The following is a 17765-nucleotide window of genomic DNA, read 5'->3' on the forward strand; positions in this document are numbered from 1 at the left end:
TAGTGTTAAGGAGAATCCAAAAGGTTTTTACAAATACATTAAGGACAAAAGGGTAACTAGGGAGAGAATAGGGCTCCTCAAATCTCAGCAAGGCGGCATTTGTGCGGAGCCGCAGAAAATGGGGGATATACTAAACGAGTATTTTGCATCAGTATATACTATGGAAGCTATAGAATGTAGGGAAATAGATGGTGACATCTTGAAAAATGTCCATATTACAGAGGAGGAAGTGCTGGATTTCTTGAAATGCATAAAGGTAGATAAATCCCCAGGACCTGATCAGGTGTACCCGCGAACTCTGTGGGAAGCTAGAGAAGTGATTGCTGGACATCTTGCTGAGATATTTGTATCATCAATAGTCACAGGTGAGGTGGCAGAAGACTGGAGGTTGGCTAACGTGGTGCCACTGTTTAAGAAGGGCAGTAAGGACAAGCCAGGGAACTATAGACCAGTGAGCCTGATGTCGGTGGTGGGCAAGTTGTTGGAGGGAATCCTGAGGGACAGGATGTACATGTATTTGGAAAGGCAAGGACTGATTAGGGATAGTCAACATGGTTTTGTGCGTGGGAAATCATGTCTCACAAAACTTGATGGAGATTTTTGAAGCTGTAACAAAGAGGATTGATGAGGGCAGAGCAGTGGACATGATCTACATGGACTTCAGTAAGACTTTCGACAAGGGTCCCCATGGGAGACTGATTAGCAAGGTTAGATCTCACGGAATACAGAGAGAACTAGCCATTTGGATACAGAACTGGCTCAAAGGTAGAAGACAGAGGGTAGTGGTGGTGGGTTGTTTTTCAGACTAGAGGCCTGTGACCAGTGGAGTGTCATAAGGATCAATGTTTGATCCTCTACTTTTTGTCATTTATATGAATGATTTGGATGCGAGCATAAGGGGAACAGTTAGTAAGTTTGCAGGTGACACCAAAATTGGAGGTGTAGTGGACAGCGAAGAGGGTTACCTCAGATTACAACTGGACCTTAACCAGATGGATCAATGGGCTGAGACATGGCAGATGGAGTTTAATTCAGATAAATGCAAAGTGCTCCATTTTGGGAAAGCAAATCTTAGCATAACTTATACACTTAATGTTAAGGTCTGAGGGAGTGTTGCTGAACAAAGAGACCTTGGAAAGCAAGTTCATAGATCCTTGAAAGTGGAGTCGCAGGTAGAAAGGATAATGAAGAAGGCATTTGGTATGCTTTCCTTTATTGGTCAGAGTATTGAGTTGGGAGGTCATGTTGCGGCTGTATAGGTCATTGGTTAGGAGAAAGTGAAGACTGCAGATGCTGGAGATCAGAGTTGAAAAATGTGTTGCTGGAAAAGTGCAGCAGGTCAGGCAGCATCCAAGGAGCAGGAGAATCAACGTTTCGGGCATATGCCTGAAATGTCGATTCTCCTGCTCCTTGGATGCTGCCTGACCTGCTGCGCTTTTCCAGCAACACATTTTTCAGGTCATTGGTTAGGCCACTGTTGGAATATTGCATGCAGTTCTGGTCTCCTTCCTATTGGAAAGATGTTGTGAAACTTGAAAGGGTTCAGAAAAGATTTACAAGGATGTTGCCAGGGTTGGAGGATTTGAGCTATAAGGAGACGCTGAACAGGCTGGGGCTGTTTTCCCTAGAGTGTCGGAGGCTGAGGGGTGACCTCATAGAGGTTTACAAAATTATGAGGGACATGGATAGGCTAAATAGACAAAGTCTTTTCCCTGGGGTGGGGGAATCCAGAACTAGAGGGCATAGGTTTAAGGTGAGGGGGAAAGATATAAAACAGACCTAAGGGGCAATTTTTTCACGCAGAGGATGGTACGTGTATAGAATGAGCTGCCAGAGAAAGTAGTGGAAGCTGGTACAATTGCAATGTTTACAATACATTTGGATGGGTATACGAATAGGAAGGGTTTGGAGGGATATGGGCCATGTGCTGGCAGGTGGGACTAGATTGGGTTGGGATATCTGGTCGGCATGGATGGTTTGAACCGAAGGGTCTGTTTCCATGCTGTACATCTCTTTGACTCTATGACTCTATGACTCCACAAATCAGTCAGATATTAAGAAGAGGGTTCATTGACATCCTCTTGTGGACAATTCAGGATTGGCAGTAAATGGTCTTGCTAGCAACCTCCACACCTTGTAACCAAATTTAAGAAATCAACACACAAGTTGCTTCTGTGAAGTTATTTTACTAGCTTAATGTTTTCTGTTATATACTGTTAATAGCTAGATTAATGTGCCACACCTGTTAGATATTGTAATTTATCAGCTTAATATGTTAACAATGATTTTTTTTCTTTATTCAGTCATGTGATGTGGGTGTCGCTGGCTAGGGCAGCCTTTATTGCCCATCCCTAATTACCCAGAGGGCAGTTAAGAGTCAACCCCATTGCTGTAGGTCTGGAGTCACATGTAGTCCAGACCAGGTCAGGATGGCAGTTTCCTTCCCTAAAGGACATTAGTGAAGCAGGTGGTTTTTCAAACAATCGACAATGAATTCACTCTAAATTCCAGATTTTTAAAAGTTGAATTCAAATTCCACCATGCTGAGCCTCAAACCCAAGTCACCAGAACATTATCCATGTCTCTGGCTTAACTGTCTAGTGATAATACCATCAGGCCATCACCTTGCATACTGTAATTTGCCAGTTTAATATATCAACTCACTGTAATTGTCTCATTAATACTCATTTCAAAGGCAATATAAAATACAAATAGAATATCTGATCTTATTTCCAAACTGTTCATGTCACACACATGGTTAAAAATGTGTTGCTGGAAAAGCGCAGCAGGTCAGGCAGCATCAAAGGAGAAGGAGAATCGACGTTTCGGGCATAAGCCCTTCTTCCTGGAGAAGGGCTTATGCCCGAAACGTCGATTGTCCTTCTCCTTGGATGCTGCCTGACCTGCTGCGTTTTTCCAGCAACACATTTTTAAGCTCTGATCCCCAGCATCTGCAGTCCTCACTTTCTCCTACACACATAGTTAACCCTATATTTACTGATACAGAGACTTTCAGCAAAGTTCATTTCTGTATTGACATGAAAAACTGTCATGTAATCACTCAGCATCATGCCTTAGATAAACAATAAACCCAAGTAAGGCATACTGAAGCAGCCCATATTCAAATGCAACAAGATCTGGACAATATCCAGGCTGACAACTGGCAAGCCACCTTCGTGCCACACAAATTCCAGGCTATGGTCATCTCCAATCAGAGACAATCTAACCCCTGCCCTTTGGCATTCAAAGGTGTTACATCACTGAATCCCCCACTATCAACATCCTGGGGGTTATCAGAATTTCAACTGGATCCACCACATAAACACTGTGGCTGCAAGAACAGGTCAGAGGCTTGGAATATTGTAGTGAGAAACTCACCTCCCGACTCCTCAAAGCATGCCCACCATCTACAAGGCACAAGGCAGCAGTGTGATGGAATACTTCCCACTTGCCTGGATGGGTGCAACTCTAACAACACTCAAAAAACTTGACACCATCCAGGACAAAGCAGCCCACTTGATTGGCACTACATCCACAAGCATCCACTCCCTCCACCACCGACGCTCAGTAGCAGCAGTGTTTACTATCTACAAGATGCACTGCAGACGTTCACCAAAGATCCTGAGGCAGCACCTTCCAAACCCACAGCCGCTTCCATTTGGAACAACAAGGGCAGTAGATACATGGGAACACCACCATCTTCAAGTTCTCCTCCAAGCCACGCACATCCTGACTTGGAAATATACCGCTGTTCCTTCAGTGTTGCTGAATCTAAATCCTGGAATTCCCTCCATAAGGGCATTGTGGGTCGACCCACAGCACATGGACTGCAGCAATTTAAGAAGGTGGCTCACCACCACCTTCTCAAGGGCAACTAGCGACAAGGCAATAAAATGCTCCCCCAGTCAGTGACACCATACCACAAATGAATTTTTAAAAATTGAATGTGTAAAGGGATGGTATGCAGCCACAGGTTACCTGGATTACTGATCCAGTGGTATGATCAGAATGTCATTGTCTCTTCGTGGTTGCCAAGGGGGTCAAAGGTTATGGGGAGAAAGTGGGAAAATGGGGTTGAAAAACCTATCAGCCATGATTGAATGGTAGAGCAGACTTGATGGGTAATTTCGGTTCTTATGTTTTATCGTCTTATGCTCTAGTGATATAGGATAAGACATCATAAAAATGCAACTTTTTACATTTGTTATAGAGAAATTGTGGGGCCAGTTAGCTCAGTTGGTCAGACAGCTAACGTGTAGTTCAGTATAAGGCAATTAGTTTGCTTTTCCAGCTGAGATAGACTTGATAGCTACATCCTCACCCGCCTTTCAAATGGAAGGCAACAGCAAACTGGGCCCAACAAAACCTGTCAAGGAAAGGGTTGAGAATGAAGCATCAGCAGCCAATGGGTGAAGGAGCTATCTTCAGACAGAGCACGTATGAATGAATGGATGAATGAATAGTGAAACTACAGACACGTTTGTGAAGCACTTACTGTAATGCTGCTTCCAACAGCAGAAAGGAATTGCCACTGTTTGTGCATTTGTGCACTATTGGGTTCTTACCATAAGTTCCCCGTATGAGGAAAGTAGACCAGCTCCATAAGCTTTCAAAACTCCATTCTGTTTGCACAACCCGAATTCTATCGTAAACCAGTAAAGCTATAGAAACAAACAGCAAATTATTCAAGGCACATAGATCTGTCTTCTCAGACTGGTTCCATTATTCAATTACACTCTTGAGCTGTTTCTTAACTCACTGTTGCCTCACAGTGCCAGAGACCTGGGTTCACTTCCTGCCTCAGGCGACTGGCTGTGTGGAGTTTGCACATTCTCCCCGTGTCTGTGTGGGTTTCCTCCAGGTGCTCTGGTTTCCTCCCACAGTCCAAAGATGTGCAGGCTAGGTGAATTGGCCATGCTAAATTGCCCGTAGTGTAGGGGAATGGGTTTGGGTGGGTGTGCTTTGGCGGGTTGGCGTGGACTTGTCGGGCCGAAGGACCTGTTTCCACACTGTAAGTAATCTAATCTAATGTAATCTAAAACTCTGATCTACTGAGGGATATAGATAGGGTTAGTGAGAGTTGTCATTTCCCTAGGGTGGGGGATTTCAAGACTAGGGACACATTTTTAAGGTAAAAGGAGAGAGATTTTTAAAAAATATGAGAGGCAAAGATTTTACAGAGTGTGGTTCGCATGTGGAATGAACCTCCTGAGAAAATGGTGGGTGTGGGTACAGTTACACCTTTTAAAAGACATTTGGATAAGTTCATGAATAGGAAAGGTTTGGAGGGATATGGGCTAGAAGCAGGGTAGGTGGGACTAGTTTAGTTTGGGATTATGTTTGGCATGAATTAGTTGGATTGTTTACATGCTGTATGACTCTATAGTCCTTTAGAAATTACACCAAATTATAGATGGTTATAAGTTATATTTCAAAAGGCAAGTGAAAATGTCTGGCTCCCTGTTTGTAACAGGTAGAATTGTATCCAGGAAAGAGATTAAATTAATCCTGTTTGACCAGACAGTCAGCTATATCATGCAGCAGCAGCAGTTTCAATAGTACACAACAATAATGCTGACAACAACAATCTTCATATCTTTCCTGAAATATGGAACTCCCCCAAAATATTCTATCAGAAGCTTTAATGGTATCATACTAAGTTCAAAGCAACCAGAACAATCTAGAATTTTAGAGATTTGGGAATATGTAATAAATGTTCACTGTCCCAGAAACACCCACTGTCAATGAATGAACTTTTAATAAGAAAGTCACTGGTTAGGAGTGAGGTGAACATTTTTACGCCATCCAGTGCATCACATGACAAGAGGAGTGTAAAGGCATTAGAAAAGCTCAGAGGTTTCTGATCCCAGAAACAAATTGGTTTTTTTTTTGCTTTTTTTTTTCTTTATGTTTTCTACTGCTCAATAAAAGTTGATCTTTGCAGCTGTACTTGACCTTGAGCACAGCTAGGTTTGAAATATGGTGGAGATGTCAGAAGTCCCAGAAGGTCTTTGTACTGGGGAGGAATCCCCGAAGGTCCTTGTACTGGGGAACATTTCAGCTGCTGGTGAGTGCTAAATAACATGGGTGTAGTACCAGAGAGGGAAGGTATGTACATAATGAGGTGATCAATGTAAAACTTTGTAAGAAAGGTCACTAAGGGTCATAGAGAGAAATATTCACAAAACCTCCTGAATTGCCACTTAGCCAATTTTTGGTCAAACATAGTCTGTAAGTTTTAACAAGCTCCTTATTATAAAAGTCACCTCAATGGTTATTGCAACAACACTATTATTGTAACAAAAACAATGCCCAACAATACTGATAGTATTAATTGTAGAATAGATCATAGTCTAAATTGTGCCTAAAAATGTGATTAAGGTGTTTAAATGTGATTAAGGTGTTTAAATGTGATTAAGGTGTTTTGGATACACATTTCCAACTATTTAGCATAAGGTCAACAGCAATGTTGAAATAAATTTGGAAACTAGATATTAAAAAATATATATTATACAATACAAACTATATTTTAGTACTATTCATTCAGTATTAGATGGAAATTGAGATTTGTTCTGCTTAGTTAGTCATCTTGATTTTGTCAGAAGATTTAGAGTGTAAACAGGATTGGTGAGCCCAGTTGGCTGGATGGCTGGTTTGTGATGCAGAGTGGGTTCAATTCATGCACTGGCTGTGGTAACCGTGACAGACTCTCCTTCTCACCCTTGTCCCTCTCTTGAGGCGTGGTGGCTCTCAGATTAAACCACCACCAGTCATCTCTCTCTCTCTCTCTCTAATGAAACAGCAGCCCTCTGGTCTGGAAGGACTATGGCAACATTACCTTTACTTTCATTCTTTATGATCAATTCTGTTTCTTAATTACTCACTGTTGATAGTTTTTCAATATCCTCATCTGAAGCTCCTAATGAAGCAAGGCCAAGTTCCTGAAGATATACGAAAAATAAATGATAATCAACATTAATTGCTATAGTCACCATTACTAAGAAAGACTTTTAATTCCAGACTTATTTGTTGGTTTCCTATTTTAGCCGGTATCATGTTGGGATTTGAACCCAGTGTATTAACAGGCCTGAGGCTTGCTAGGCAAAAGTGAGGACTGCAGATGCTGGGGATCAGAGTCAAGATTAGAATGGTGCTGGAAAAGCACTGCAGGTCAGGCAGCATCCGCGGAGCAGGAAAATCTTGTGTTTTGGGCACAAGCCATTCATCAGGAATGAAGGCAGGGAGGCCCCAGGGTGGAGAGATTTATCTCCCCACCCCGAAGGCTCCCTGACTTCATTCCCAATTCTCCTGCTCCTCGGATGGTGCCTGAGGCTTGCTAGTGTAGTGACATTACCATCACACTACCATCACCTGCAGTGGCTTTATAAGTCACTCATTCTAACAAAGCTCTAGAAGGCCAATCGTCACCATCTCCAGTCAACTCGGATAGATAATAAATGATGTTGATTCTCATATCCTGTAAACCTTTATTGCAAACAATGGGACCATTTCTATCAAATACACATTCTACAAACATTGTCAAAAACGAAAAAAAAAACACACGTATCTTGCGTATTCAAACTGTAATGACTGGAACAGAGTTGACCTTCAGGTCAAATGAAAAACAAAATACTCATGTTCAGTTTCCCTCAGGACATTTCATATCATGGTTGGGTTCAGGCAGCCAACTGCTGTGATTGATCCCTGACTGCTGATTCCGACTCCTCAGCAGAGGCAGGAATACTGTGGGAATTCATCCATGTGTATTTAGTTAAAAATCACACAACACCAGGTTATAGTCCAACAGGTTCAATTGGAAGCACACTAGCTTTCGGAGCGACGCTCCTTCATCAGGTGATAGTGATAGAATTGTGTCCTCCACTATCACCTGATGAAGGAGCGTCGCTCCGAAAGCTAGTGTGCTTCCAATTGAACCTGTTGGACTATAACCTGGTGTTGTGTGATTTTTAACTTTGTACACCCCAGTCCAATACTGGCATCTCCGAATCAGGTGTATTTATATTGCTTTGGCAGTGGGACCTTGGCTGGGATCAGCAGGGATCAGCAGGGATCAGCAGGGATCAGCAGGGATCAGCTGGGATCACAGAGACAAGTAGAAGCCCTGTTCTAAAGTAATCCTACTCTCTGTTAGTGAGATCACTTGCTAAAGGGAATGCACTTTGCATCAATCCTAAGGTGGTGAAGCCAGAACTGCCTTACTGCTCATCTCTGCTGATTGAAGAACTATTAATCTTATCGTTCTGATCCTAATTCAAGGGCGGCACGGCACCACAGTGGTTAGCACTGCTGCCTCACAGCGCCAGAGACCCGGGTTCAATTCCCACCTCGGCCGACTGTCTGTGTGGAGTTTGCACGTTCTCCCCGTGTCTGCGTGAGTTTCCTCCGGGTGCTCCGGTTTCCTCCCACAGTCCAAAGATGTGCAGGTCAGGTGAATTGGCCATGCTAAATTGCCCGTAATGTTAGGTAAGGGGTAAATGTATGGGTGGGTTGCGCTTCGGCAGGTCGGTGTGGACTTGTTGGGCCGAAGGGCCTGTTTCCACACTGTTAGTAATCTAATCATCTATAATGAAGTGCAAGGCAGTTAACACATACAGTGTCACATTACTGAACAGGTTCTGAAGAAGGGTCATTGGACTCGAAACATTAACTCTTTTTTTTCTCTGCACAGATGCTGCCAGACCTGCTCACTTTCTCTAATATTTCCTGTTTTTATTTCAGATTTCATCTGCTGTTCTTGTTTTTTATATTAACTCAGAGACCTAGGCTAGGGTGCCATGGTGGAATTTGAATCCAATAAAAATACAGAGTTAAGAGTTTAACAATGACGAAGAAACCGCTGTTGGTTTTGTTGGGGAGGGGGGGGGGGCATCTGCCATCTTTACCCGGTCTGACTTACACGTGACTCCAGACTCACAGCAAAGTCGTTGACGTTGAACTGCCATCTGATCAATTAGTGATGGGCAATAAAGTGCTGATCTGGCCAGTGGCACACACATGACATGAATTAACTTTTTAGAAATGGAGTTATTATACTGTCCATGAAGGTGCATGAAAGCATCTAAACTTGCATTTATATAGCAACATTTACATCTTCGGATAGGTCAAAATCTTCACAACACTTCCTAAGTGAGGTCACTGTTGTACTAAAGGCACCAGTTGACTTCTACACTCTTGCAATTAGCTAAAGGATTATGTGGTTTGCTTCGGTGACTTGGTTGAGATTTAAGTGTTGACATGGAGACGGAGAATGCTTCCTCGCCTTTCCTTGACTAGTGTTTTGGCATCTTTGAGATCTGTCTGAGAGAGCAGACAGGACCTCAGTTCAAGATTTCAGTCCAAACACAGCTCCTGGCAGGCAACTTCACCTGCAATTTTCTTCTCTGCTATGCGACCTACCAAACTCTGTGCCTTTGATTTTGGAGGTAAATGTGTCATTAATGCTGATTGGCATGTCCAGAACCTCTCAGCAGCAATGTTGCTGACAGACCAGCACTCTTGACTTTCTAAAACAGCAGCCTGCATAATACAATTAAATTGTTGGAGCAGGGTTTGAACCAAATATTTCTGGTTCTGAGGCTTGAATGCTAACATTAAGCTACATTAAAGTGGTGCTAGAAAAGCACAGCAGGTCAGCAGCATCCAAGGCTCTCCACCCTGGAGGATCCCTGTCTCCATTCCTGATGAAGGGCTTTTGCCTGAAACGTCGATTTTCCTACTCTTCAGATGCTGCCTGACCTGCTGTGCTTTTCCAGCACCACTCTAATCTAGACTCTAGTTTCCAGAGTCCTCACTTTTGCCTTGCTAATATTAAGCCACAAGCATCATCTAACAGAGATGGAATCACACATTCTTGCAATATCAAAGATTACTTTGTCCAACAGCTCAAAATATTTTCACTCCTTTCTGCTTAAACCTCTTTCTCTCTCTACCTCACTGTCTTTCTTTAAAGCTCCTCTTTGACCAAGCTTTGATCTCCTCCCCCAATGCACTTTTCTTTGATGTGAATTTTAGTTGCTAATCGCTCTATTATACATCATGCAATGTTTTACTGACATAAAGGTGCTATGTAAATGCAAATTGTTGTTTGCAGCACCAAACAGGTTCCTGTCTCCTTCTTACCCACACAAGAAAAAATAAAATAGGTTAATGAATCTGCTCCTAATTATTTAATGTAAAGATCATACAGAAACCACAATCCCAAGGAGAGGAATGGCAGGGTGTGAACATTAAGTAAAATTAAAGATCATTAAAAGCTTAAACAAAATAAAGATACCAGTGAACAGTGAGTCCTTGCCTGTGAAAATTGTGCAAACTGTTTGTCGGCCAACATAGGAATGTGTCCCAATAGCTCATGACAGCAATCCCTGTGAAAAAGGATGACAACACCACTAATCATTTTATGTTCTTTCGTAGGCAGCACCTCGCGTCTAATCACTCACCCCGACTGACCACACACTCCCGATTAATCACACCCTCCCGACTGACCACACGCTCCCGATTAATCACTCACTCCAGACTGACCACACCCTCCCGACTGACCACACACTCCCGATTAATCACTCACTCCAGACTGACCACACCCTCCCGACTGACCACACACTCCCGACTGACCACACACTCCTGATTAACCACTCACTCCAGACTTGCCCACACACTCCCGACTGACCACACACTCCCGATTAACCACACACTCCCGACTGACCACACACTCCCGACTGACCACACACTCCCGATTAATCACTCACTCCCGACTGCCCACACACTCCCGACTGACCACACACTCCTGATTAACCACTCACTCCTGATTAACCACTCACTCCAGACTGCCCACACACTCCCGACTGACCACACACTCCCGACTGACCACACACTCCTGATTAACCACACACTCCCAACTGACCACACACTCCCGACTGACCACACACTCCCAACTGACCACACACTCCCGACTGACCACACACTCCCGACTGACCACACACTCCTGATTAACCACTCACTCCAGACTGACCACACACTTCCGACTGACCACACACTCCCGATTAACCACTCACTCCTGACTGACCACACACTCCAGACTGACTACACACTCCTCTCTGACCACTCACTCCCAACTGACCATACACTCCTAGCTGACCACTGACTCTTGTCTGACCACTCATTCCCAACTGACCACACACTCCTGTCTGACCACTCAAACCTGTCTGGCCACACTCTCCTGACAGACCACACACTCCTGTCTGACCACTCACCCCTGTTCTGACCACTTACTCTTGACTGACCACTCCTATCTGACCATTCACTCTTGACTGACCACTTGCTACTGTTTGACCACTCACTCTTGACTGACCCCTCACTCTCAACTGACCACTCACTCCTATCTGACCACTCACTCTCAACTGACCACACACTACTCTCTGACCATACACTCCTGTCTGACCACTCACTCCTGTCCGACCATTCACTCCTGACTGACCACTCATTCTCGACTGGCCACACACACACACACACACACACACACCTGTCTGACCACTCACTCCTGTCTGACCACTCACTCCCGACTGACCACTCACTCTCGACTGACCACTTACTCCTCTCTGACCACTCACTACTCTCTGACCACTCACTCCTGACTGACCACTCACTCCCGTCTGACCACTCACTCCCGACTGACCACTCACTCCTCTCTGACCACTCACTCCTGACTGACCACTCACTCCTCTCTGACTACTCACTCCTGACTGACCACGCTCTCCTGTCTGACCACACACTCTTTCTGAACACTCACTCCTCACTGACCACTTACTCTCGACTGACCACTCACTCCTGTCTGACCATTCTCTCCTGTCTGACCACTCACTCCTGACTGACCACACACTCTTTCTGAACACTCACTCCTCACTGACCACTCACTCTTTACTGACCATTCACTCCTGTCTGACCACTCACTCCTGTCTGACCATTCTCTCCTGACTGACCACTCACTCCTGTCTGACCACACACTCTTGACTGACCACTCACTCCTGACTGTCCATTCACTCCTGACTGACCATTCACTCTTGACTGTCCACTTGCTCCTGTCTGACCGCTCACTCCTGTCTGACCATACACTCCTGTCTGACCACTCACTCCTGACTGATCAGGTTTTATGAACTTTATGTATAGTAGAAGCAGCACAGGCCATTCAGTCCATTAAGGTTGCTGTTCATTAGGGCACAGTCTTGTGTTGCTGAACCTGAGACAATAGTGTGTATTATTTAAATGGAGCAAACCTGCAGAAAGCTGCAACACAAAGGGACTTAGGGACATTGTCTTATGAGCAAAGGTTAAATAGGCTGAGATTCTCCTCACTGGAGTTTAGAAGAATGAGAGGTGATCTCATTGAAATATATTGAAATCTTAAGGGCTTTAACAGGGTCAACGCTAAGAGGGTGTTTCCCCTCATGGGAGGGTCTAGGATCAGGGGCACAGTCTCAAAACAAAGGGGAACCAATTTAAGGCTGAGATGAAGAGGAATCTCTCCTCTCAGAGAGTTGTGATTCTTTGGAATTCCTTGCCACAAGAGCTGTGGGGGGAAGAGTCCTTGTGTATACATTCAGGCTGAGATCGATAGATTCTTGATCAGTTGGAGAATCAAGAGTTATGGGGAAAGGGCAGGAAGGTGAATGTGAGGAATCCTATTGAATGTTGGAGCAGGCTCGAGGGGCCGAATGGTCTACCCACATGTTCGTATTATGGTCAAAATTTTAAAAAGGCACTTTCAAAAATGATCATTCAATATTCCTCAATTTTGCATTGGGCAATGTATTGTACATTGGACTTGGGGCAAGGCTAGTTTGATTCACCTAAAATTTCTTTATTTGCAGATGTAGAAATGTCAAATCATAAATACGTTAATTTAAAAATCATGGAACATAGAACATAGAACATTACAGCACAGTACAAGCCCTTCAGCTCTAGATGATGCACTGACCTGCAGAACCAATCTGAAGCCCATTTAACCTGCACTATTCCACTTTCATCCATATCGTTATCTAATGCTTATTTAAATGCCCCTAAAGTTGGCAAGTCTGCTACTGTTGAGACAGTGTGATCCACGCCCCCACTTCTCTCTGAGTAAAGAATCTTCCTCTGACACCTGTCCTATATCTATCACCCCTCAATTTAAAGCTATGTCCCCTCGTTCTAGCCATCACCATCTGAGGAAAAAGGCTCTCACTGTCCAACCTTTTTAAACTTCTGATCATCTGTATGTCTCTATTAAGTCACCTCTTAACCTTCTTCTCTCTGATGTCTCAAATCCCTCAGCCTTTCCTCATAAAACCTTCCATCCATACCAGGCAACATCCTAGTTAACCTCCTCTGCACCCTTTCCAATGTTTCCACATCCTTCCTATAATGCGGCAACTTGAACTATATGCAATACTCCAAGTGCTGCCACACCAGAGTTTTGTACAGTTGCAACATGACCTCATGTCTCCGAAACTCAATCCCTCTACCAATAAAAGCTAGCACACTATATGTCTTCTTAACGGACCTATCAACCTGAGTGGCAACTTTCAGGGATCTATGCACATGGACAGTGAGATCTCTCTGCTCATCTACACAACCAAGAATCTTACTATTAGCCCAGTATTCATCAACCACTTAACCCTCATCCACCTATTTGGTCACCTTCTCAAAGAACTCAATAAGATTTGTGAGGCATGACCACTCCTTCGCAAAACTGTGCTGACTATCCCTAATCAATTTCTTCCTTTCTAGATGATTATAGACCCTATCTCTTATAATCCTTTCCAACACTTTACCCACAAACGAAGTAAAGCTCAGTGGTCTATAATTACCAGGGTTGCCTCTACTCCCCCTTTTGAAAAAGGGAACAACATTTGATATTCTCCAGTCTTCTGGCACTATTCCTGTAGAGAGTGATGACATAAAGATCAAAGCCAAAGGCTCTGCAATCTCCTCCCAAAATCCCATCCCAGCCCAGGAGACTTATCAATTTTCATACTTTCCAAAATTGCTATCACCTCCTCCTTATGAATTTCAATCCCATCCAGTCTAATACCCTGCATCTCAATATTCTCCTTGACAACATTGTCTTTTTCCAGTGTGAATACTAATGAAAAATATTCATTTAGCGCCTCTCCTGTCTGTTTGGACTCCATGCACACCTTCCCAATACTGTCCTTGACTGGCCCTAACCTTACTCTAGTCTTTCTTTTATCCCTGACATACCTGACATAGGGTTTTCTTTGACCCTACCTGACAAAGACTTCTCATGTCTCCTCCTGGTTCTTCATAGCTCTCTCTTTAGATCCTTTCTGGCTAACTTGTAACTTTCAAGCACCCTAGCTGAGCCTTCATGTCTCATCTCTACATAAACCTCCTTCTTCCTCTTGACAAGAGATTCAATTTCTTTAGTAAACCACAGTTCCCTCGCTTGACCGCTTCCTCCCTCTCTGACAGGTACATACTTAACAAGGACCCGCAGTAGCTGTTCCTTGAATAAGCTCCACATTTCAGTTGTGCTCATCCCCTACAGTTTCCTTCCCTATCCTATACATCCTAAATCTTGTCTAATCGCCTCATAATTACTTTTCCCCCAGCTATAACTCTTGCCCCTGCAGTATATACTTATCCCTTTCCATCGCTAAATTAACCATAACTGAATTGTGGTGGATATCACCAAAGTGTTCACCTACCTCCAAATCTAACACCTGGCTGGGTTCATTCCCCAGTACCAAATCCAATGTGGCCTCGCCCCTTGTTGGCCTGTCTATATACTGTGTCAGGAAACCCTCCCACACACATTGGACAAAAATGGACCCATCTAAAGTATTCGGACTATGGTATTTCCAATTAATATTTGGAAAGTTAAAGTCCCCCATAACAACTACCCTGCTACTTTCGCTCCTATTGAGAATTATCTTTGCAATCCCTTCCTCCATATCTCTGGAACTTTTCAGAGGCCTAGGGAAAACTCCTAACAGGGTGACCTCTCCTTTCCTGTTTCTAACCTCAACTCATACTACCTCAGTAGGCAAGTCCTCATCAAACATTGTTTCTGCAACCATAATACTGTCCTTGACTAACAGTGCCACACCTCCCTCTCTTTTACCACCTTCCCTGTTCTTACTGAAACATCTAAATCCTGGAACCTGCAACAACTATCCCTGTCCCTGCTCTATCCATGTCTCCAAAATGGCCACAATATCAAAGTCCCAGATACCAACCCATGCTCCAAGTTCACCCACCATAGTCTGGATGCTCCTGGCGTTGAAGTAGACACACTTCAAACCACCTTCCTGCCTGCTGCTACACTCCTGTGGCCTTACAACCTTATTCATAACCTTATCACTCTCAAACCTCCTGGACACTGGAACTACAATTCAGATTCCCATCACCCTGCTGAACTTGTTTAAACCCTCCTGAAGAACGCTAGCAATATTCTCCCCCAGGATATTGGTACCCCTCTGGTTCAGGTGTAGACCATTCTGTTTATTGTGGTCCCACCTACCCAGAATGAGCCCCCATTATCCAGGTATCTGAATTCCTCCCTCCTACACCATCCCTGTAGTCACATGTTCAATTGCTCTCTCTCTCTATGCCTCATCTCGTTAGCACATGGCACAGGTAGCAAACCACTATTTGCTTTAATTTCTGCATTAAAATATCTGGAAATAGCAAAGAACGACCTGTTTTAATTTGAAAAGCCATTTGATAAACGGTAGTACTGGAGTCAACATTTATTCAGTCTTATATTTATTCGCATAGTGAAACTTTGCAAGTGTCCACCTCCTAACAACCACATCACAATGTCGGTAAGTGTAACGCAAGAGAATCCCAATTAATATGCAGCATATACATGCAATTAATGAAAATAAAAGAAAATTAACAAGAATTTGTATTTGTCTTGCTTTTTTTTACCATACTCAATCTCCCATTTGTCATTAATGTCATTCCTTAATTTTCTTAAAACAAATGTTTGAAAGAAATAATTGCGAGGAGTGTGACAATTGCACTCTCTTTCTCTCTCTCTCACACACGGCAAATATGCATGCTCAAATGAAGGCACACACAGACACCCACTAGCACTCACTCACATGAGAACACACACTTTTCTGTTAGGCTTACGGTTCAGGAGAATGCATTGGTGATGAGGAATGACGGATATACTGAGTGCATTGAAAAACTCGGAATGCCAAGCTGGCTAAAAAATCCCTGGGCGACAGGAGACCTGCAGTTGGGTGCAGGCGGAAACCTGTCCTCTCTAGAAAACAGAAAGAATCAAGTCAGGTTGGGACTGGTAATTGGATTAATTTTATTCCTCTGCAGGTGCTGAAAGAACAAGCCTGAAACTCCAATGGGATGGAATACTCACCTTTCAAGAAATTGGAGACATCCTGGAGCTGAGGGATGTTGTCAGCCTGGTAACCACAGTGTTTCTCCAGAATATGAAAGGCATCCAGAAATTGCTTGCAGGCATGGCTTGGGTATAATGTGGACAACTTTGTGTAGACCTCCTTCCTAGCATAACAAGCATACACATTTATACCAATATTTCGATTCATTCCCAGGCTGTGAGCACGGTGGGCAAGGCCAATATTTAATGCTCAGCCCCAATCTCTTTGAGTAGCTTATCAGGATCCGACAGAGGATATTAAGTAGTTAACCAAATCGATGTGCCACTGAAGTCACATATAAATGCAAATCAAGTAAAGAAAGTATGTTTCCTTCCTTCAAAGATATTAATGAAAAGTTTCTGGTGGCACTACCTCACTTTGCATTTCAAGCTTTTAAACTGAATCCAAGTTCTTGAGCTGTCACATGGAGTTTAAACTTATGTTTTCAGAATTTCTCATCTGGCAACGTAACATCTATAATAGCATTGTCCCATTCATTAGTCAAGACAAGAGAAATTCATCACCATATCTCTGTGGAGACTAAAACGAAAAATAGGGTGAACTTGTGGCAATTACATTAGCTGATAAAAAGGTGCATTGAAAAATAAATAAATTGCAATCAAATGGGTAGATTCACATCACTGAAGCTTGATTAAAAGAAGTAAGAAAGTAAGGATTAGGAGATGTAGTTGGTCACTCGATCCCTCCAGCCTACTTTTCAATAGGACCTTAGTTGATCAATGACCTCAACTCCACTTTTCTGTCTGACCCCCTTGATTCCTGTAGACTCCAAAAATCTAGTGCTCTCCAGCCTTTATTATATTCAGTAACTGAACATCTTTACCTATGTAGAGAATTCTACCGACCCATCACTCTCTGACTGAAGACATTTAGTACAAACGGCAAAGAACAATGCAGCACAAGAATAGGCCTTTCAGCCCTCCGAGCCTGTACCAATACATTTTGCCCTTTCATGCTAAAATTGTCTTCACTTACAGGATCCATATACCTCTATCCCCTTCCAATTCAAGTATTCATCCAGGTGCTTCTTGAATGCTGCTACTGTGTCTGCTTCCACCACCTCCATTGGCAGCGCATTCCAGGCACTCACCACCTTCTGTGTGAAAAACTTGCCTCACACAGCATTTCTCCTCAGTTCATTCATAAGTGACAGACCACTTATCCTGAGACTATGATTCCAGTTATAGAGTGCCTCTAGAGGAAGACAGTGAGTACTGCAGATGCTGTAAGCTCAGGGCTAATGAAGGGTCCTGCCTGAAACATCAACTGTCCTGCTCCTCAGATGCTGTCTGACCTGCTGTGCTTTTTCCAGTTCCACAC

The 17765-nt window shown here is 43.5% G+C and overlaps 1 protein-coding gene across 1 annotated transcript in view; it reads right to left on the reverse strand.

Annotated features, from left to right (window-relative positions):
* Positions 1-17765, reverse strand: part of th2 (tyrosine hydroxylase 2) — a 38364-nt gene that overhangs the window by 11979 nt on the left and 8620 nt on the right. The window contains exons 6-10 of the mRNA XM_072552021.1: positions 16403-16548; positions 16156-16291; positions 10316-10385; positions 6885-6941; positions 4566-4661 (exon numbers count right to left, since the gene is read on the reverse strand). Of these exons, the coding sequence (XP_072408122.1) occupies positions 4566-4661; positions 6885-6941; positions 10316-10385; positions 16156-16291; positions 16403-16548 (505 nt within the window). The remainder of the gene's footprint in view (positions 1-4565; positions 4662-6884; positions 6942-10315; positions 10386-16155; positions 16292-16402; positions 16549-17765) is intronic.

Source organism: Chiloscyllium punctatum, chromosome 32 (genome assembly GCF_047496795.1).
Source record: "Chiloscyllium punctatum isolate Juve2018m chromosome 32, sChiPun1.3, whole genome shotgun sequence".
Classification (NCBI taxonomy): Eukaryota; Metazoa; Chordata; class Chondrichthyes; order Orectolobiformes; family Hemiscylliidae; genus Chiloscyllium; species Chiloscyllium punctatum.